The 21,259-nt window shown below is 48.6% G+C and overlaps 1 protein-coding gene across 2 annotated transcripts in view; it reads right to left on the bottom strand.

Moving 5' to 3' along the window:
• Nucleotides 1–21,259, bottom strand: part of MED27 (mediator complex subunit 27) — a 94,709-nt gene that overhangs the window by 40,335 nt on the left and 33,115 nt on the right. For both annotated transcript variants that reach the window (XM_054393372.1, XM_054393373.1), the window contains exon 3: nucleotides 14,580–14,710. In XM_054393372.1, coding sequence (XP_054249347.1) covers nucleotides 14,580–14,710 — 131 coding nt within the window. The remainder of the gene's footprint in view (nucleotides 1–14,579; nucleotides 14,711–21,259) is intronic.

Here is a 21,259-nt window from a genome sequence, read left to right as displayed (position 1 = left end):
CAAGTCAGCGTGGGGGAGGAGAGCTCATTGCCTTCAGCAAATTCTCCAGGGGGGAAAAAAAATATGCAAAAAAAAAAGTTCTTTTTAAACACCAGAGTTGGTTAAAGAAGAGGCTTCTTGTTGCAGTTACTCTTGGGCTTGCCAACCCCACTGCAGCCAGCTCAGCAGAGCACCTGCAGAAATTCCCTGCTCCTCTTTGGCCACTTTCCCACCCCTGTGATCAGCTTCCCCCTCAATTTGTTCTCTCCCCTGGCACACAAGGAGCAGTCTGCAGGCACAGCAGAGATCACACAGCCTTTGCGGTCATGGGGGCTGCTCAGAGGCTGGAGTCTCTGCTCTGCCTGTGCTCCTCCACTGTGAGGAACAGGCAGAGAGTTGAAAGTGCTTCAAGGGCTGAAACCTGGACTAGAGCCAAACAAGCACCAGGGCAAGCAAACAGAGTTCTGTTCACAAGTGGATTCTTGTACCTGCTCCATTTCCCCTGAAGAGCTTCCCTGCTGCCTTCCAGTACCTGGAACACATCCAGGTGGGTTTTGAAAGTCCCCCAGAGAAGGAGACTCACCCTAACCCTAACCCTAACTCCAGGCAGCCTGCTCCAGGGCTCCAGCACCCTCACAGTGAAAAGGTTTCTCCTCATGCTGAGGTGGAATCTCCTGGGTTCCAGCTTGTAACTCTTGTTCATTGTTCCACAGGAAGGCTGCAGAAGGACTTTTGATGCAGGTGTCTAGAGACAGGCAAAGAGGGAATGGTTTGAAGCTGAGGGAGAGCAGGGTTAGACTGGAGCTGAGGGAGTTCTTCAGTAGGAGGGTGGTGAAGCTCTGGAACAAGCTGCTCAGGGAGGTTGTGGCTGCCTCCTCCCTGGGGGTGTTCAAGGCCAGGTTGGATGAGAAGGAAAAAAAAAAGAAGCAGCAAAGCTGTCCAGTGCCCTGTGAGTGAGTGACAGGCAGCAACCCTCCGCCGGGTGGGACTGCACACGGTCACAGGTGACAAGCCGGACTCTGTCAGATGGCAGCTCCAAAGTTCTGCTCCAGGAAGGACAATAAATGATTTTTTTTTTTTTGCAGCCTCTGAAGACAACCCAGGCTGCTCAGGCAGTGGCTGGGCTGTCTGTCAGTGCCAGTGCCTCTCAGCAGGGGGTGGTTTATTATTCTAATAAGCTGCTCCACGGAGCGAGGGTCAGCTCTGAATCACTGCCATGGGAAGATTTAATTAGATTTTTACACTGACTAAAGCCATTCCCTGCACACAGACAGAGGCTGAAAGATGGAGAGAAATGAGGCTGGGTTTTAAAGCAAGGTTACTTTGGGGGTTTCTTGTTTTAAACTGGCTGTTTCTATTTTGCCTTCAGATGCCTGTTTACACTCTGGAGTTACACTGCCTGTGCTTAAAGCTTTCTTTTGGAAGAGGTCAATAATTTTTTGATTAAAGGCTCTCTAGGCAAATCCTCTGAAGTATTCCCCCCCCAACAGAGAGCTCTGTGTTGCTGTAGGAAAAGGTCTGATGATAGCATGAACAAACCCCCACAGCCAATTAAAAAAATCTCTGCTTCCTCACAGAGCAAAAGCTGCAGGATGGTTTGATATCAAAACACCTGAGCAACGTATCACAGGGCCATGGAACAGTGGTGTTGGAAGGGACCTCCAGAGATCACTGAGTCCAAACCCCCTGCCAAAGCAGGATCATGTAAGACAGGTCACACGGGAACAGACCCAGGTGAGTCTTGAAAGTCTCCAGAGAAGGAGACTCCACAACCTCTCTGGGCAGCCTGCTCCGGGGCTCCAGCACCCTCACATTACAGAAGTTTCTCTTCACGTTGAGGTGGAACCTCCTGGGTTCCAGCTCGTATCCATTGCTCCTTGTCCTATCACTGGGCACCACCCAAAAGAGCCTGGCACCTTCTTCCTGACACCCACCCCTCAGGTATTTATAGACATGGATCAGATCCTCTCTCAGCCTTCTCCTCTCCAGACTAAACAGCCCCAGGGCTCAGCCTTTCTTCACAGGGAAGTTCCAGTCCCTCCATCATCCTCATAGCCTCTGATGGACTCTCTCCAGCAGGTCCCAGTCCCTCTTGAACTGGGGAGCCCAAAACTGGACCCAGTATTCCATCTGTGGTTTCAACACCACAGAGCAGATGGGGAGGAGAACCTTCCTAGACCTACTGGCCACACTTTTCTTGCTGCACCCCAAGACACCATTGGCCCTGTTGGCCACAAAGGCTCATTGCTGCCCCATGGAGATCTCCTCCTGTATAAAGAGGAGAATGGACTCAGCTCTGTGAACACAAAGAGCTGCAAACCTCCTGTGTTAGCAGGCAGAGCTCTCACTCCCAGCAAGCTCACATCAAAGATTTTTCCACCAGCAACCAGAGGAAAGCTGGACTCAACCAGGAGGGCCAGGGCTGCTCCAGCTCCTGCCATCATTAGGAAACCATTAACTCTGATCCATGCTGCTACCAGGACACCAGTTCACCTAGTAACATGACAGCAAATTAAATGATTAATTAGCTGACATGTAGCTACTGAGAGTCCACCAGTTGAAGCTGATGCCCTACAGAAACAGATAAAATGCTACCAAATGGTTTTTCTCACCTCAAAGGGTTGGCCTGCAGTTAAACTGCCAAACATCACTGAATCTGCAGCTGTTTCAAAGCAGCTCAACGTTCCTGCTCACTTGGCATTCACTCCTCACTGCACCGAAAGGTTTCTGTAGTCAGCTTCTATTTAACTATTTAATTCTTCTGAAGATCACACCTGCAGCTCTCACTGTGTTCAGCAGAAAACCTCCCCACCCACACAAGCCCCACAGTACCCCAACTGCCTTCCAGGACCTGAAAGGAAGGCTGCAGAGGGCTTTTTCCTGAGGGTGTCTAGAGACAGGACAAAGGGGAATGGTTTGAAGCTGAGGCAGAGCAGGGTTAGAGTGGAGCTGAGGAAGAAGTTCTTCAGTGTGAGGGTGGTGAGACTCTGGCACAGGCTGCCCAGGGAGGCTGTGGCTGCCTCCTGCCTGGGGGTGTTCAAGGCCAGGTTGGATGGGGCCCTGAGCAGCTGAGTCTGGTTGAGAGGTGTCCCTGCCCATGGTGGGAGGTTGCTCTCTGAGGTCTCTTCCAACCTGAGCCATTCTATGATTCAATGATTTGAAAGCAAAGGGAGTAAACTCTTTGTACAGCTCTATGAGAGAGAAAAACTCTTCCTTGAAATTCTCCAAACTAACCAACCAGAACATGTTAACAGACAAAGATTTGAAGCCACCTTAAAAGCAAAGCCCCTCCAACAACCAGCTTGTCTGTGCAGCTTGTTTGCACCAGCACTTGAAGATGTATGGAGAACAACTTCAGCAGAATCACAGAAGGGTAGGGGTTGGAAGGGACTTCTGGAGATTAGAGCCCAAACCCCCTGGGCAAAGCAGAAGGTACCACAAGAGCTGTGCAAAATGCAGATCTTTAAGCCCTGGTATATGCTGACCTTTAGCAAAGTGATTAATAGCAAAAGCAAACAGTGCTCCACTTGCAGGAGAGTTTGCTGGTGGAGGATGATGCCTAAGGGACAGAAATGAAATAGCTTAAAGACAACCATGCACAGAAAGAGATGATTCAACCATGGTTCTGCTCTACACAGCAGGAGAGAAAGGAGGAGTTCACAGCACTCAGGCTTCAGGATCAGGATTTCTGTCTTCACAAAAAAAAAAAAAAAAAAAAATAAAAGAGGGAAGGCAGCAGTTGTGGAGCAACAAACAGAAATTAGCAGCAGCAGATAACATTTTAGCTTCCCTAGCAAAAAATGGTGATTGATTTTCTGTCTGTGGTGTTGAAGTTGCTATCTTTGCACCAAAAATACATTTTCATTTTCCAAGCAGGATGGTATGGTAAAATCCTTCTGCCTGGCCTTTGCTGTCAACAGGCTCACTTTACAAGTGGCACACAAGAGCCACCACTGCTCTGGCACATCAAGAAATCCCTGTCACTTCCTCAGGAATCTCTCAGGTTTGACAGCAGAGATGTGCTGACCACCTATTAGCTGGAAAAACACCTTGGTGAAATCAACTTCCAACTAAATATGAAGAGCAGCTTCCAAAGGAGAAAGGAACATGGAAGCATCAACATAAAAATGGCTTCTGAGGCAAGTTTTAGATTTAGAAAAAAATAATCATAGGCTCCTAGAATGGCTCAGGCTGGGGGACCTCAGAGATCATCTCCAGCCTCCCCACCATGGGCAGGGACACCTCTCAACCAGACTCAGCTGCTCAAGGCCTCATCCAACCTGGCCTTGAACACCCCCAGGCAGGAGGCAGCCACAGCCTCCCTGGGCAGCCTGTGACAGAGTCTCACCACCCTCGCTCTAAAGAATTTCTTCCTAATCTCCAGTCTCAATCTGCCCTCCTCAGCCTTCAGTTTCTGTACTCAATTTTGATTGACCAGGTCACACCTCAGTACCTGAAACACCAAACCCATGCTTAACAGCCAGGAATTATTCCCTGAACTTCCAAATTAATGAGCTCCTTGCTAACACCTCAGCGACGTGGCCAAGCAGCTTAACCTCCTCTTTCCTTCACTTCAATCTAAAACTGACCCATTCATAAAACTTTTGAACAGCTGTGTTTAAGCTTGGGTGTTATTTAATGCACTCTTAGACACAGCCATGATTTTTCCAACTCTGAGTCTCCCATGTAAGCTGATGAGCCCCAAATGTCGATCCAGGTTTGATTTGTCATCCAGCCCTTCACCAAAGGCTCCTTTCTAAGCCCTGTCTGCAAGGCTCATACAAATTTGTCATGAGCACAACATCCTCCTTGCTGAGCAACTGTCAAACTGCAAAAGTCAAATGAAAGGAGGTTCTGCAACTGAAACAGGGAAGGAGCAAAGTCTGGGGTGTGGCTTGAGGGGCTCTCACTTTTGTAGTGCTATTTTGGACACACAGCTTAAATCCTGACTTAAAATACATCAAAACAGTGGGATAGTATTTTTGAGTTGTTTTGGTTTTGTTTTTTTTCTACCTTTCAAGCAGGTTTGATTTTACCACCAAGCACTGAATGCAACAATCAGCAAAAGAGCTTAAGAAATTCAGAGATTCAGGAAGTCTGGGGAGCTTGACACAGACTGACAGGCTCCAGCCAGGCTTGCTGTTGTAATTATTTCATGTGTCTGCACTTTGTCTTCCATTGCTGAAATGATCACCTCAAGGCAAGAACAGGAAGCATACAGAATAATGCATCACCACCCATTTAGCAGATTGAAGGCTGGCAGTAGGTAGTTAAGGAGCTTCTTATTAGGTCCTGCACAGAGGGATTAGAAGGTCACTTCTTCCTCACAACCTGAGGGCTTTGAATTGGCTACCAAATGAACTGGGCTTGAACAACTGATAATAAAAGACAAAATCCAAGCCTCTTCCCACAGATCAAAGCCTCTGCCTCACAGTTCATGCCCTCTCTCAGTCCAGCTTTGGACAAATACTACTCCAGTCCTACACACTCCCCTGCATGGCTCCCAGATGATGCCACTCCTGCAGCTCACGTGGGGAAACCGAGACACAGAGCAAGTCAGCAAAGCAGCCAAGTGCTCTGAGAAACAAAGGCAGGCTGGGCAGGGGCTGTTCAGAAGGGCCTGTGGGGATAGATGAGGGACAATGGATTGAAACTGGGGCAGGGGAGATGTAGGTTGGACACGAGGAGGAAGTTCTGCACAATGAGGGTGGTGAGATGCTGGAACAGGCTGCTCAGGGATGTGGTTGAGGCCTCTCATCCCTAGAGAAATTCAGGATCAGGCTTGATGTAGCCCTGGGCAACCTGCTCTAGTTGGAGGTGTCCCTGCTGACTGCAGGGGGGTTAGACAAGGTGACCTTCGAGGGTCCCTTCCAACCCAATGCAATCTGTGAACCTCTTTAAGTGCTTTCAAGCACTTCTGTGATTCCCTGTCCACAGTGGTTTATTCCCATCTTACCCATCAGGAGCTCAAACTAACAGTGAGAAAAAAGAAAAAGATTTAACTTGCAAAGTTAACTACTAGGAATGAAAAGAGCAGCAGAGCAGCATCTCAAAAGGGATAAATCCAAAGTCCCTTCACCCAGTGAAGCTTCCTAGGGTTGCCTTTTATTTATTTTCTGCTCTGGCAGTTGGGAAAATGGGACTAGCAGAAGAATTCAACTTAGGACCAAATATTCAAATCAGTACCAAAATTATTTAGATAATTTGTTATTTTACTAGCTATTAAAAAGTCCAATTCTAGGGTTTGATAACTGTTGAGAGGAAAACCATGAAGTCATTAGCTGGAATGTGCTACCCAAGCTTTTTTGGTTGAACCCATCCTCATAAACACCTGAATGCCCAGAGAATGCCCTGAAGTGAAATTAAAAAGTAATAGCAGTTATTTTTAACAGCATGTAAAGAGAGCAGAGCAAAGCAGTTCTACTCCATGTCCTTGCCAGTCAGAAAGGGCATTTGGTGTCCCTCTCAAACTCCACACCCTGCTTGGCTAATGTTGCTGAACACAGCAGCTCAAGGCAGTGCTGTGGCAAGGCCCCCTTGTGGTGGTCCTCACAGAACTTCACAGAGTGGCAGGGGTTGGAAGGGGCCTCTGGAGATCAGGGAGTCCAAGCCCCCTGCTAAGGAAGGGTCACCTAAACAAGGTCACACAGGAACACATCCAGGTGGGCTTTGAAAGTCTCCAGAGAAGGAGATTCCATAACCACTCTGAGCAGCCTACCCCAGGGCTCCAGCACCCTTAAATTAAAGAAGTCGCTCCTCATGTTCAGATGAACTTCTGAAGTTCAAGTTTGTGCCCCTTATTCCTTATCCTGTCACTGGGCACCACTGAACAAAGCCTGCCCTCTGCTCCTGCCACCCACCCCTGAAGCATTGATCAGCATTGATCAAATCCCCCCTCAGGCTGCTCCTCTCCAGGCTAAACAGCCCCAATTCTCTCAGTCTTTCCTCATCATGGAGGTGTTCCAGTCCCCTCAACATCTTTGGAGCCCTTTGCTGTACCTTCTCCAGCAAGTCCCTGTCCCTCTTGAACCAGACACTATTCCAGATGTGGCCTCACCAGGGTAGAGCAGAGGGGGAGGAGAACCTCCCTAGTAAAGCTCCTGAGAGAAGCATTAATTGTGCTGTAAAACTTCAGAATGCATTTGAACAGGGAGGGCAAAGCCTGGTTTACTTATCCCTTTCTCAAGAGATTCTCCAAGACTGCATGCAAGGAAGGTTTCATCATGTGTAGAGCTTCACTGAGCAGTGCCCTGTGAGCCTTAGCTATCAGATCAGCTCTCAGCTGAGCCTTAGCTCAGATGTCCTTGAGGTGAACACCTCTGTGACCACGGCTGCCTTGAAGCTGCTTGCCCAAAGAGGCCTGGACCCCACTGCTGATGGGATTTTGGTGTAGGATTCCCCAGACTAATCCTGCAAAGAGGATTGCTCTGAGCCTGATGTGCAGCCGTGGGTGACTGAGCACAGGCATTTGAAATCATGGCCATCTACCTGGCTGCACATTACCTGCAACACTCCCTGCCTGGCAAATGAAACAAGCTGAAGCTTTTGGGGAAACTTGGGGCCACATCCTGGCCTTCATCTGCATCTTCTGGAATATTCCCAGCTGCAGAGCAGTGTGCTGAGCCTGGCTGGTAGTGGGGATTGCAGGCAAAGGGCACACTGCAGCCTTTTCTGATGTATGCTTGCCTTAAAGGTAATGTTTGTATGAGAAGCCTGCCATTAAGAGGTGGCAATTAATTAAGTGCTGTTCAACAGAAGATGCCCTCACAGCATGTGGAGCACGACACTGATATGGCCCCGCAGGGAATCCCTCTGCTTTCAGGAAAACACAAAGTTCAGGGGGAAAAGTCTTTCATGTGTAATTAAAACCTGCAAACACTGCTCTCACTGCTTGGTTCTGTGGGTCCCCCTCTCAAGAAAAGGAACACAAACTACCCATGGTTGGACTAATTAGACAGCAAAGAACAAGCTAGATAAGAGGGGAAATTTGTATGAATTTAATAATGATATCAAAGCTTGTGCTGAAGCTGTGATTGTGCCATGACTGCTTCAGACCCCTCTAGTTTTTCAGCTTTGCTCTTTGGGAGAAGGCATTTAAAGGCTGCAGCATTAAACCAGCATTGGGACACTCCTGGTGTCCCCAGCATTAGAAGGACACAGAGCTGCTGGAGTGAGTCCAGAGGAGGACACAAAGATGATCCAAGGCTGGAGCAGCTCTGCTGTGAGCACAGGCTGAGGGAGCTGGGGGTGTGCAGCCTGGAGAAGAGAAGGCTCCAGGGGGACCTCAGAGCTGCCTGCCAGGACCTGAAGGGATCCTGCAGGAAGGCTGCAGAGGAACTTTTCCTGAGGGTGTCTAGAGACAGGCCAAGGGGGAATGGTTTGAAGCTGAGGCAGAGCAGGGTTGGACTGGAGCTGAGGAAGTAGGAGGGTGGTGAGACTCTGGCACAGGCTGCCCAGGGAGGCTGTGGCTGCCTCCTGCCTGGGGGTGTTCAAGGCCAGGTTGGATGAAGCCTTGAGCAGCTGAGTCTGGTTGAGAGGTGTCCCTGCCCATGGTGGGAGGTTGGAGCAGCTGAGCTGTGAGGTCCCTTCCAACCTGAGCCATTCTGTGATTCTATGATACAACAGCAGAAGCCCTTTTACAGGTGTAAGACTCCACATCCCTACTCCTTGGGTAGAGCACAACTTTGTGTGGAACTTTCTTGGGACTTTGTTCTGTTCATTTGTTTGTTTTTGGGGTTTTTTTGTACCAGCTGCCATCCTGGAGTCTGGTGCTGCTTGGGGACTCAGCTCTGAGCCACCACCTTGGCTGTTCTCTGCCTCTTTAAAAATAGGATTCTTTGAAACATTCTAATCTTTATCTAATCTCCTAATATGTTGATACCTCTGACAGCAGGGGGTTCTGTAATCATCTTCTGTTTTGTTAGGCCAGATCAATGCTTTTCTTTGGCTGTAGTTCCATGGTGAATTTAATTTCATTCCATTAAGTCCTCTACAGCTGCAGGTTTGTTTTTTTTTTCCTTTTTTTTTTTCCTTTTCCTTACAAAGTAATTACAAAAAACCAGCAGGCATTGATCAACACAGATTGGCCAAAGGATAGATTTTGACTAAACCCAAATGTTCCCGATGATATTCATTAACAGGAGAATTCCTATGCAGACAAGAGACAAGGATCCAGGCTGCTGCTTTATCACAGAATATTTACTCTGTGTTACGGAATTGAGAAGTACCCAAGGTCCCCACTCAAACTAAAGCACAAAGAACAGAATCACAGGATGGTAGAGGTTGGAAAGGATCTCTGGAGATCATCCAGTCCAACCCCCCTGCCAGAGCAGGGTGACCCAGGCCAGTTCACACAGGAACACATCCAGGAGGGTTTTGAATGTCTCCAGAGAAGGAGACTCCACAACCTCTCTGGGCAGCCTGCTCCAGGGCTGTCACCCTCACAGGGAAAAGTTTTCCCTCCTGTTCCTGTGGCACCTCCTCTGCTCCAGCTTGCCCCCAGTGCCCCTTGGCCTGTCCTTGGACATCCCTGAGCAGGGCCTGGCTCTGTCCTTCCCACATTGCCCTGCACATCTTTATCAAGAGCAATGAGGGCAGCCCTCAGGCTCCTCTGCTCCAAGCTCCCTCAGGCTGTCCTCACAGGGAGATGTTCCACTGCCTGCAGCAGCTTTGTGGCTCACTGCTGGACTCTCTCAAGCAGTTCCCTGAAGTCCTTCTTGAACTGAGGGGCCCAGAACTGGACACAATATTACAGATGTGGCCTCACCAGTGCAGAGTAGAGGGGCAGGAGAACCTCTCTGACCTGCTAGACTTGTTTCTGTACAACAACTTGTCTGAGAGCAAATGTCATCTCTGTTTGGGTGGCAGAAGGGAAACCTGAAAAAAAAAACAAAACAAAACAAAAAGCCCAAATAAACCAAAACATGGCTGTGTCTTAAAATAACCTCAAACCTTCCTATTTTCAACAGCTGCTGAAATTCATTATGATCTGAATTTCTCAGCACTTCTCTCCCTGTACCAAAGCTGTCAAAACAAAGCCTTCCTATTGCTTGTTTCTCTCCATTATATTCTACATGCTTTGGAATACTCACTGAGGATGCTGCTGCTCTCTGAAGACATCCTAGAGGTGACACTTTGATAGGTTCACATTATGCCTGAAAGTCCTCCCTACTCCACAGGTACTCTTTGTGTTGCCTTGGAATACTCTAGAGGAATGTAGAACAAGCCACCACCTGCATGGGCAGCAGGGAAGGAGGGGATTCTGCAGCTTTCCAGCCACTCTGCCCCAAGCCTGGAGTGTTGCTTGGGGTAGTTGTGACCCAAGTGCAGGACCCAGCCCTTGATCTCACTAAACCTCATGCCACTGGCCTCAGCCCACTGATTGAACCTGCTCAGATGTCTCTACAAAGCCTTCCTCCCCTTCAGCAGATCAACATTGATGCTCAGTTTAGTGTCCTCTGCACACTTGCTGATGGTGGCCTCAATCTCCCCATCCCAATCACTCCTAAAGACATTAAACAGGCCCCCAGTAGCAAGCCCTGGGGGGACACTGCCTGTGACCAGCCACCAGCTGGATTTAACCCCCTTTATCACATCTCTTTGGGCCCAGCCAGCCAGGTCTGAACCCAGCAAAAAGTATCAAAAGATCCTGCAAGATGCTCACACGAACTCTGAACGCTCTGAAATCAATGGAGACAGGTTTGGGATCAATGCAGTCTCACTGGAGGGCAACACACTGCAGCTGCCACTGAAAGAGCTTTGCTAAACACCTGCAGCACAGCTGTTCATCCATTCAGGCTGCAAATAAACCCAACCCAGCCCAGTGATGGGAGGAGAAACCAAACACCAGCATGAATCTTCCACCAAGCTGCAGGCCTGCTGAGTAATTAAAGCTACTCCTGTAAATTATTGTCTTACAACAGAAAGAAAGAATTCATCTTTTTTTTTTCTTTCTTTTTTTCCCCCCTCCTTCATATAAAAAAAGATTAATTTGTGGTGCAAAAAGGCTCCCAGATTTTAGCACCATGTTCTTTCAGCAACAGCTCCTGTTGCTTTGTCTTGCTAAAGTCAAGCTAAAGGAACAACCAGGAGCAACTTAAACGTGAAGAGGGATATTAAATGAGCTCCCAGTATTGAAAGTTATTGGAAACTGATCTCTTCCTTATTAATACAATTCCCCACCATGTCCAAAAAAGACATCTCCATCTTCCAGAATGCAAACAGAGTTTTAATTTTTAATTATATCCTCAATCTCAGCTCTTCTGGAGAGAAGTAGAGCTGTGGGTCTGAGGATTATTGCTTTATTACATTATCATCTCGGTGGTATTTAATGAATATTGATACTTAAGGCAGCTTTGCCAGGTGGGGGAAAGAAGAATTGGAGAAGTACACAAAGAACTTCTGATGACTTTTCTCAAAAATGGAAACCAGAGCCACACACTTGGCTCTTCTGTTCCTCAGTCCTTCTAACTGGAGGCCCCAAAGCATAGTTCAGAGTTCATAGAATCTTAGAATTGTTGGGGTTGGAAAAGCCCTCTAAGATCATCCAGTCCAACCAGCAGCCCAACACCACCATGGCCACAGGTTTCTTGAACACCTCCAGGGATGGGGACTCCACCACCTCCCTGGGCAGCCTGTTCCAGAGCCTTACCACCCTCCTACTTCCTAAGTTCCACTCTAACCCTGCTCTGCCTCAGCTCCAAACCATTCCCCCTTGGCCTGCCTCTGGACATCCTCAGGAAAAGTCCCTCTGCAGCCTTCCTGCAGGATCCCTTCAGGTATTGGTAGGCAGCACTAAGGTCCCCCTGGAGTCTTGTCTTCTCCAGGTTGCACAACCCCAGCTCCCTCAGCCTATCCTCCTAACTGGGAATTTGCTTTTGAGAAGCACTGCCAATCTTTAATTAACTTTAACTTTGATTAATTGAGGGGAAATGAAGAGCCATCATTTCTTGTATGTATTGATTTTCCAAGCAGCTGAAGCCCTCCTGGTTTTCAGAAGGTTGGATGCCTGTGCTTTCCTAGTTACTTGGAAGGAGCTGACAGCTCTCAGCACTTCAGTAAGCACTGCTTTGAGATTCTTTACCAGAAGGAAGGAACCAGCAGCCAGATGAGAAGCATGTGAGGGAATGCATCTATTAGCAAGTACAGGGAGATGGCTTGTTAATAGTAGACAGAAGGAGGGACAGAGCAGCCAGCAGTTAGTCATCTTCTCATACAGCTACATTTGGCTAGAAATGAGACACTGATCAATCTTGGATTCCTTTCTGCACTTTGAGCCAGTGAAAACCAATTCTGGAAAGCAAAACTCACCACCAAAAAGATCTTCAGAACTGTTCAGCACCTTTAGAAGCCATCAGATAATGAAAACAGAGAGGCTGGGAATGTTCTGGTAGTGATGCATGGGGCAGAGACCTTCCTTTTTGAAAACACCTTTTTGAATCAAAATTGCTGCTGCTGTTCCAGATATCTACTAGTGACAAACTAGAGCTTCTCATTTCCAGTCCACAGCACAGGAATCCCTACCAGTCTATGACTCTCTGACAGCTGGGAGCACAGGACCCTGGGTTAGAGCCTTGGAGGTGTCCATGTTCAGCTCTGGACAAACCTGACAGCCCAGCAAAGGAAGGAATCTCATTGACCATCCTGTCCCAGGGCATCCCTGTTCTTTCCCAGATGTCAGAGAACACCAAGTCCCTAGTTCTGCTAGAGCTGCCCCTCAAACCCCTGCTGTTTGCTGTACTGGTGAAGCAATACAACTGTTTATGGCTTGTTGAATTGGCAGCTCTGTAAAGTTAATAGACAGGGGGAAAGCTTTCTCTGGCGAGTCACTTTTTTTCCCCCTCATTTCATATAAGGAAGATGCTCTACACTTCACAGACTCAAAGACTGTATCCCACTGGAAGGGACCCTCAAAGTGCATCTTGTCCAAACCCCCTGCAGCCTACAGGGACACCTCTAACTAGAACAGATTGCCCAGAGCCACATCAAGTCTGATCCTGAATGTCTCCAAGGATGGGGCCTCAACCACGTCCCTGGGCAACCTGTTCCAGTGGTTCACCACTCTCACCATGAACAGCTTGCTCCTGATGTTCAACCTAAATCTCCCCTGCCCCAGTTTCAACCCATTGCCTCTCATCCTATCACTCCAAGCCCTTATAAAAAGTTCCTCCCTGGCTCTCCTGTAGCCCCAATCAGGTACTGGAAGGCTAATCTAAGGTCTCCCTTCTCTTCTCCAGGCTGAACAGCCCCAACTCTCTCACAGCCTGTCCTCACAGCAGAGATGCTCCAGCCCTCTGATCACCTTCATGGCCTCCTCTGGACCTGCACCAGCAGGGCCATGTCTCTCTGATGCTGGGGGTCCCATAGCTGGCTGCAGTACTCCAGGTGAGGTGTCAGCAGTGCAGGGCTGGGCACTTTGGTGCCAACAGGGGCTGTTATTACAAGAGGACAGTTTTCAGCAGCAGTGTTTGTCCATCAGTGCCTTGTCCTGTGAGCACTTCCCAAAGCTCCAAGGCTGCTCAGTGCCCTGAATAATTGCTGAGCACACCATTTTCTTCAGAATAATCATTTTCTTATAGGGAACTAAATATTTTAAAGCACTTTTAGTAATTTATAAGCTTAGTTGTGGACATCTCTGTGTGGTTTTGGCACCAGTACACAGAGTGCCTGAAGTGTTGATACTCTGTGTCCTCAAACAATTTCTAAGTGTCCTCATAATTGCTTGTCACCTGTAAAAGAGGTTTAGATCCAACTCAGAATTAACAGATGGTGAACAGATGGACTCTGAGCAGACGTTTGTCCAGAAAGCTCTCACACCAAAGACTTTTAGGCTTCAGCCTTTTAGGACCTTCAGAAAAGTCCTACTTGAAGCTTCAAGTCATACTGATCAGGGGAACATCATTCCCCAATGACAATCTCATGTGGTAAACACTTAGGACCTGCTGCAAAGATGAAATCCTTGCAACATTTCTGTTCTCACAGTGCCTCCATAAGCAGAAGAAATGAAATCATGTTTCCATGTGGCAGCCCACCCAGCCAAGAAGGATGATTCAGACATTCACACAATGGCTTGGGTTGGAAAGGACCTTAAAGCTCAGTCAGTTCCAACTCTCCTGCCATGGGCAGGGACACCTCCCACCAGCTCAGGTTGCTCAAGGCCTCATCCTGGCCTTGAACACCTCCAGGGAGGAGACATCCACAACCTCCCTGGGCAGCCTGTTCCAGTGTCTCCTCACCCTCACTGCAAAAAATTTCTTCCCAATCTCCAGTCTCAATCTCTCCCCTTCCAGCTTCAATCCATTGCTCCTTGTCCTATCACTCCAAGCCCTTGTCCAAAGTCCCTCCCCAGCTCTCCTGGAGCCCCTTCAGGTACTGGAAGGCTGCTCTAAGGTCTCCCTGGAGCTCTCTCTTCTCCAGGCTGAACAGCCCCAGCTCCCACAGCCTGTCCCCACAGGGGAGGTTCTCCAGCCCACCTTACACAAATCAGAAAGGCAAGCACAAAGCTGCTACTGTGATGATGCAAAAGAATCAATCATTAAAAGTCAGGAGTTAAAAAAGAAATCCTCCCCCATGCAAGCTCCTGAGAACATTCCATGACTTACTGAGGAGGCAGGACCAGAGTTGTTGGCTGTGCCTTGGGCCTGCGTTTGGCTGACACTCCCATCTGGTTGGCTGAACGCTTCAGAGACTGCTGGTTCAAAAGGCCAGATGCCAGCCCGGCGTGGTACTGCAGCTGGGGAGGAAAACCAGACAGCTGAGGGCATGGACTCTGCAGTGCTCTCTCTCTCACACCTCTACCTTCCCTACCACCCTGCTCAAATTACAGCCAGCAAGTTAATCACAGGAGGGTAGGGGTTGGAGGGGACCTCCAGAGATTTGAGTCCAACCCCATGGCCAGAGCAGGGTCACCCAGGGCAGGTCACAGGAACACATCCAGGTGGGTTCTGAAAGTCTCCAGAGAAGGAGACTCCACAACCTCTCTGGGCAGACTGCTCCAGGGCTCCAGCACCCTCGTATCAAAGAATTTTCTCCTCATGTTGAGGTGGAACCTCCTGGGTTCCAGCTTCTACCCATTGCTCCTTGTCCTATCACTGGGCACCACCACAGAGAGCCTGGCCCCTTCTTCCTGACACCCACCCCTCAGGTATTTATAGACATGGATCAGATTCCCTCTCAGCCTTCTCCTCTCCAGGCTATAAAGCCTCAGGGCTCTCAGCCTTTCCTCACAGCAGAGATGTTCAAGGTCCCTTCTCCATCCTCGTAGCCTCTGTTGAACTCTCTCCAGCAGGACCCCTGTCCCTCTTGAACTGGGGAGCCCAAAACTGGACCCAGTATTCCAGGTGTGGTCTCACCAGGGCAGAGTAGAGGGGGAAGAGAACTTTCCCAAACCTACTGGCCACACTTTTCTTGCTGCACCCCAGGACACCATTGGCCCTGTTGGCCACAAGGGCACATTGCTGCCCACCAGGACTCCCAGGTGAGCTGGTATGGTACTCCCTGCCTCTAGCTTGGATGCAAGATGATGCCAACAAAAGCATATTGAAAAAGGCTGCTGTGAAATACGTGTTAGAAGGAAATTATGCTACAGGGCAAGCAAGGTGAGCTATCAAAGCCCTCCCCTCAAGTACTAACTCTCCTCAATCTTGGGCTTGCTTGTTCAGCCTGTTTCTTCTCCCAAGGGATGAAGCTTTCTTCCTTTTTGGAAGAAGAAAGGAGGCAGAACTGCAGTCCTTTCACCAGGCAAGCCAGCTTTTTAGAACTCACACTCAGCTTTTCTTCTGAAAACAGAATCCACAAACCATCCACAGACAACTTTCTCCCCCTGTACAGAAAAACCTTGTGAGCACGTCTCTGGAGCAGTGCAGCAAGACTGACATTCAGCAGCTTTCTCCTCTGCCTTTTTCTTTCACTTGACAATGAAAGACAAATTTATCAAGGGCACAACATGAATCTGCAAGATTTTGAGCTCATTCCCACTGCTACCAGATTGAAGAGCAGCTCAAGTGCTGGGTCTGAACTGAAACCAGCTTCAGATGCAACAGGTTCCAAGCTCACCTCCCAACACCTGCAATTCCCACTCTTAGCATCTCAGTTTCCAAGATTCAGCACCAGACAAATGCAATTTCCTTCATCACTCTAGAGCCCACGTCAAGGTGATCCTCAACTTGTCTCAAGATTTGTTCTGAGCAAGGGGACCTGTGCAGCACCTTAACAATTCTGCTCCCATGGTCTGCACCTAAGAAAAAGGCTGGAGTTAGAGAAGGCTTAGAAGCGTTGAGAAAACAGAGGTCTTAGAGAAAGCTACAGGGTATGGACTGAAAGAAATTCTTTGCAGTGAGGATGGGGAGACACTGGAATAGGTTGCCCAGAGAGGCTATGCATGCCCCCTCCCTGGAGGTGTTCAAGGCCATGAATGACCTGCTGTAGTGGGAGGTGTCCCTGCCCATGGCAAGGAGTTGGAACTGGATGATCTTTAAGGTCCTTTCCAACCCAACCTCTTCTGCGATTCTATGAATCTATGAAAGCGAGGAAAACAAAGCCTGGTAGTGATCTACAGCTAGCGGAATGAGCCAAGCTCTCCTGTGAGCCAATCTGACTCCAGGGTGAGAGCTGAGAGCATCCAGGAGGCTTTTGAGCAGGCTCCTGATTTCCTTGGCTGCTTTGCCACACGCTCATGGCCATGGCACAACACGAAGACACATCACACTGCTAATGGGAAGAGAACGAAGGGCCAGAGAAGGGGGGACTGGATTGCCCCAAGAGCTCCACTTAGAGCAAGAAATTCTGCACAAATTTGGTTTTCTCTGACAGATTTCTGAAATGAAGAAAATCAATGAGAGCACTGGACAGCAGATGTGTGAGAGGCAATGTTTCAAAGTGTCAGGGGCTCGGTTTTCAATCTTCACTAGCAGAAAATGCAGGGAGTGCAATACACAGGGAATTAAAGGGAGAGACAGCTCTGGCACAAGACCCATCCCCAACTCAGCCTTTTCCCAGTTCTTCTTGCATCCCATTACGAGCAGCCCTCCTTCAGCCATTTTGTGCTGCTGACACTGTTCATAGATTCAAAGAATGGTTTGGGTTGGAAAGGCTCTCAAAGACCATCCAGTTCCAACCCTCTGCCATAGACATGGACACTTCCCACCAGCCCAGGTTGCTCAGGGCCTCATCCAAGCTTGAACACCTCCAGGGAGGAGGCATCCACAGCCTCCCTGGGCAACCTGTTTCAGCGTCTCTCCACCCTCACTGGAATGAATTTCTTCCTCATCTCCAGTCTCAACCTTTCTAGGTTCACTTGTGTGAATCTAAGCTCGCTTGTGACCACTGTGCAGAAAGGCACCAACAGGCAGGTCAGCCACAGAGCCATGATTTGGACACTCAGTCAGTGATGGACATCATGACAGGTGCTGATCGCAGCTCCACTTCAAACCCAGCCTTTTAAAACTATTTCAGAACCTCGTGGCAAATCAAACATTTAATGGTCAGGCATAAAAGAAAAGGAATTAAAAATAACTACTCCAAAGGACCAATTCTGCCCTTGAAGGCTGCCTGCTAGTGATTAGGCTATAATCTACCTTTACTCCTAGGAAAGCAAATCCAACTGGCAAGATCTATAAGGGCCATTAAATATTTACCAAATCTTCCTTATAATGGGAGAAAAGGTCAAAGTTAATAAAACTGACAGACAGCTTCTGTCCAGCTTGATTTATGCATTATTAAAGCATCACAAAGTGCAGTCTTTTGTTGGGGGGGTCCTAACTCAAGAGGTTGGAGAATTGTTTCTTCATCATTTCTTCAGAGGAACAGAAGCAAAACTAAAAACTCCTCTATGGGGACAGGCTGAGAGAGTTGGGGCTGTTCAGCCTGGAGAAGAGAAGGCTCCAGGGAGACCTCAGAGCAGCCTTCCACTAGGCTGAAGAGGGCTACAGGAGAGCTGGGGAGGGACTTGTGGGAAGGGCATGGAGTGACAGGGTGAGACGCAATGGCTTTGAGCTGAAAGAGAAGAGACAGACTGGAGATGAGAAAGAAATTCTTTACAGGGAGGATGGAGAGACACTGGAACAGGTTGTCCAGGGAGGTTGTGGATGTCCCCTTTCTGGAGGTGTTCAAGGCCAGGCTGGATGAGGCCTTGAGCAACCTGGGCTGGTGGGAGGTGTCCCTGCCCATGGTAGAGGGTTGGAACTGGATAATCTTGAAGGTCCTTTCCAACCCAACCCATTCTATGAACCCAAGATGCCAACCACTCGCTGCACCCCAGCACTGCTGCAGCACCAGGTGGAACTGCAAATCATTTCTGGAGTAGCAGCTCCAGAATTCCCCAGCATTCAGAGGCTCTATTGCAGCAAAAATCCACTTCTTTCAGGTTGGGGAATTCCAACTGCTTCCTGTTAAGCTAAACTCTTTACTACCTAATGAAACATTCCTCTGTAAAATTTCAACAAGATTGATATTTTTTTTTCTCCCTGATACATGCAGATGAAACAATCTATTTCAGAAAATGAAGAAATAAAATCCAGCACCACCACCACCACAAAAAAACCCTCTAAAAATCAATGTATAACACTTAGCAGCCAGGATCTACACCAGTGCCAGCTTGTACAGCTTTCTGATGAGTCTCATGATAGCTGATATTTTTTCTTCAAACTGTGGTTCCAAGTAAAATGTGTGAATTCCACATTTGAAAAAAAAAATAAAATCAAAAGGCTCCAGTTCTCAAGGATATAGGAAAAGGACTGAATGTAACACTTCAGTACACACAAAAGCTTTACCTGAGGGTAAATAAAAAACAGAACTTGCATTGTTTTTACATCTTGTTCTTCTTTAAATTCCTTATTCTTCTCTGTCAATGGCAATGTGGTCTCTTACACCACAGAATGGTTCAGATTGGAAGGGACCTCAAAGATCATCTGCTCCAACCTCCCCACCATGGGCTGGGACACCTCTCTACTAGACTTGGTTGCTCAAAGCCTCCTCCAGCCTGGCCTTGAACACCCCCAGGCAGGAGGCAGCCACAGCCTCCCTGGGCAGCCTGTGCCAGAGTCTCACCACCCTCACACTGAAGAGCTTCTTCCTCAGCTCCACTCTAACCCTGCTCTGCCTCAGCTCCATACCATTCCCCCTTGGCCTGTCTCTAAACACCCTCAGGAAAATTCCCTCTGCAGCCTTCCTGCAGGATCCTTTCAGGTCCTGGCAGGCAGCTCTGAGGTTCCCCTGGAGCCTTCTCCTCTCCAGGCTGAACACCCCCAGCCTGTCCTCATGGCAGAGCTGCTCCAGCCTTGGATCATCTTTGTGGCCTCCTCTGGCCTCACTCCACAGCTCTGTGTCCTTCTCCTGCTGGGGACACCAGAACTGGAGGCAGGTTTGGAGGTGAGGTCTCAGCAGAGCAGCATCAAGGGGCAGAATCCTCTCTCTTGCCTTGCTGCCCACACTCTCCTGGATGCAGCCCAGGACATGATTTGCCTTTTGGGTTGCATGAGGGCACTGCCAGCTCATTGTGAGGTTGATCACCACCAATGTTTCACAGGTGCTTTAATTCACATTTTCAGGGTGTTCCTCAGTAGCTGAGAAGCACATTCAGAGATTAACAGCTCTCAATCTTCCTCACTCAGTGAAACATCACCACAGAGCTCACACTTTGGAGTCACATTTCTCACAGTTGTGATTGTAAGGAGGGCAATCCCTCCATTCACAGCAGAGATATCTTTGGCATTCACCTCAACTAGTTAAAGAGAGGCTGCATTAGAGAAATACACCCAGCAGTTCGTTCCAGAAGCATTCATATGGTTTTAAAAGTTAATCATAGAATATCTTTTACTTGTCTTACCCTGGTGAGTCCCTTCTTAACCAGAAACAAGAACCACTGCCCCCATCCCTGGATGAGAAGCACTCATCTGCTACTGAGAGACCACACCTTGAATACTGCCCTCTGGTTCTGCTGTCCCCAGCAGGAGAAGGACACAGAGCTGCTGGAGAGAGTCCAGAGGAGGCCACAAAGATGATCCAAGGGCTGGAGCAGCTCTGCTGTGAGCACAGGCTGAGGGAGCTGGGGGTGTGCAGTCTGGAGAGGAGAAGGCTCCAGGGGGACCTCAGAGCTGCCTGCCAGGACCTGAAGGGATCCTACAGGAAGGCTGCAGAGGAACTTTTCCTGAGGGTGTCTGAGACAGGCCAAAGGGGAATGGTATGGAGCTGAGGCAGAGCAGGGTTAGACTGGAGCTGAGGAAGAAGTTCTTCAGTGTGAGGGTGGTGAGACTTTGGAACAGGCTGCCCAGGGAGGCTGTGGCTGCCTCCTCCCTGGGGGTGTTCAAGGTTGGACGAGGCCCTCAGCAGCTGAGTCTAGCTGAGAGGTGTTCCTGCCCATGGCAGGGGAGTTGGAGTAGATGATCTCTGAGGTCCCTCCCAACCTGAGCCATTCTATGATCCCCCCAAAAGATCACACTGCCTCCTGCAGGAGGTCTGTAAGGTTTGGAGCTGAGAACTCCTGCTACAACCAAAGGCTTTGAACAAGAGCACTGGCTGGTGACAGCTGAGATCTTGGCCTGCAGGAGAGCACTTTGGGTGATGTTCTGAACCTGCACACATGTTTCATGGTGCTAATTTAAAACTTCTCAAATTAAAGCTTCCTCATTAGAATCATGCTGGGTCTGAAGGTCTTTACTTTCCATAATTCATGGGCTGGAGGTTTTGCATGTGCTGACTGCTGACCAAACAAGTCATTACACTCCACTTACTGACAAGGCCATTTAATGCTGGAAAAAATTGGTTGGGTAGGAAGAAGACATGAAGGGGGAGGGGAGGGGGGGAAATAATCACCTGGAGCATGTACAACTGATTCTGTCAACTGACAGCTGCACCTCCATGGTAGGCATCATCGTTATTCAGAGCTTTTAAAGCAGGTTTGCTTTGGAGAGTGAGATCAAAAGAAGGACTTTTCTTCATGATCCTCATTCCCTGCTCAGGTGTTTTCACCATTCTCATGTTAATACCTGACCTCACACATAGAAGCATCTTCTTAGATAGAGATAGTCATCACAGAATGGTAGGGGTTGGAAGGAACCACTGGAGATCATCAAGTCCAAGCCCCCTGCCAAGGAAGGGTCAACCTAGAGAAGGTCACACAGCAACACTTCCAGGAAGGCTTTGAATGTCTCCAGAGATGGAGACTCCACCTCTCTGGACAGCCTGCTCCAGGGCCCCAGCACCCTTAAATTACAGAATGTACTCCTCATGTTCAGATGAACTTCTGATGTTCAAGTTTGTGCTTGTTACCCCTTGTTCTGTCACT

The sequence above is a fragment of the Indicator indicator genome, chromosome 28 (assembly GCF_027791375.1).
Source record: "Indicator indicator isolate 239-I01 chromosome 28, UM_Iind_1.1, whole genome shotgun sequence".
NCBI lineage: Eukaryota > Metazoa > Chordata > Aves > Piciformes > Indicatoridae > Indicator > Indicator indicator.
Note: the sequence above shows the minus strand (reverse complement) of the source record. Positions and strands in the feature narration are given on the sequence as shown.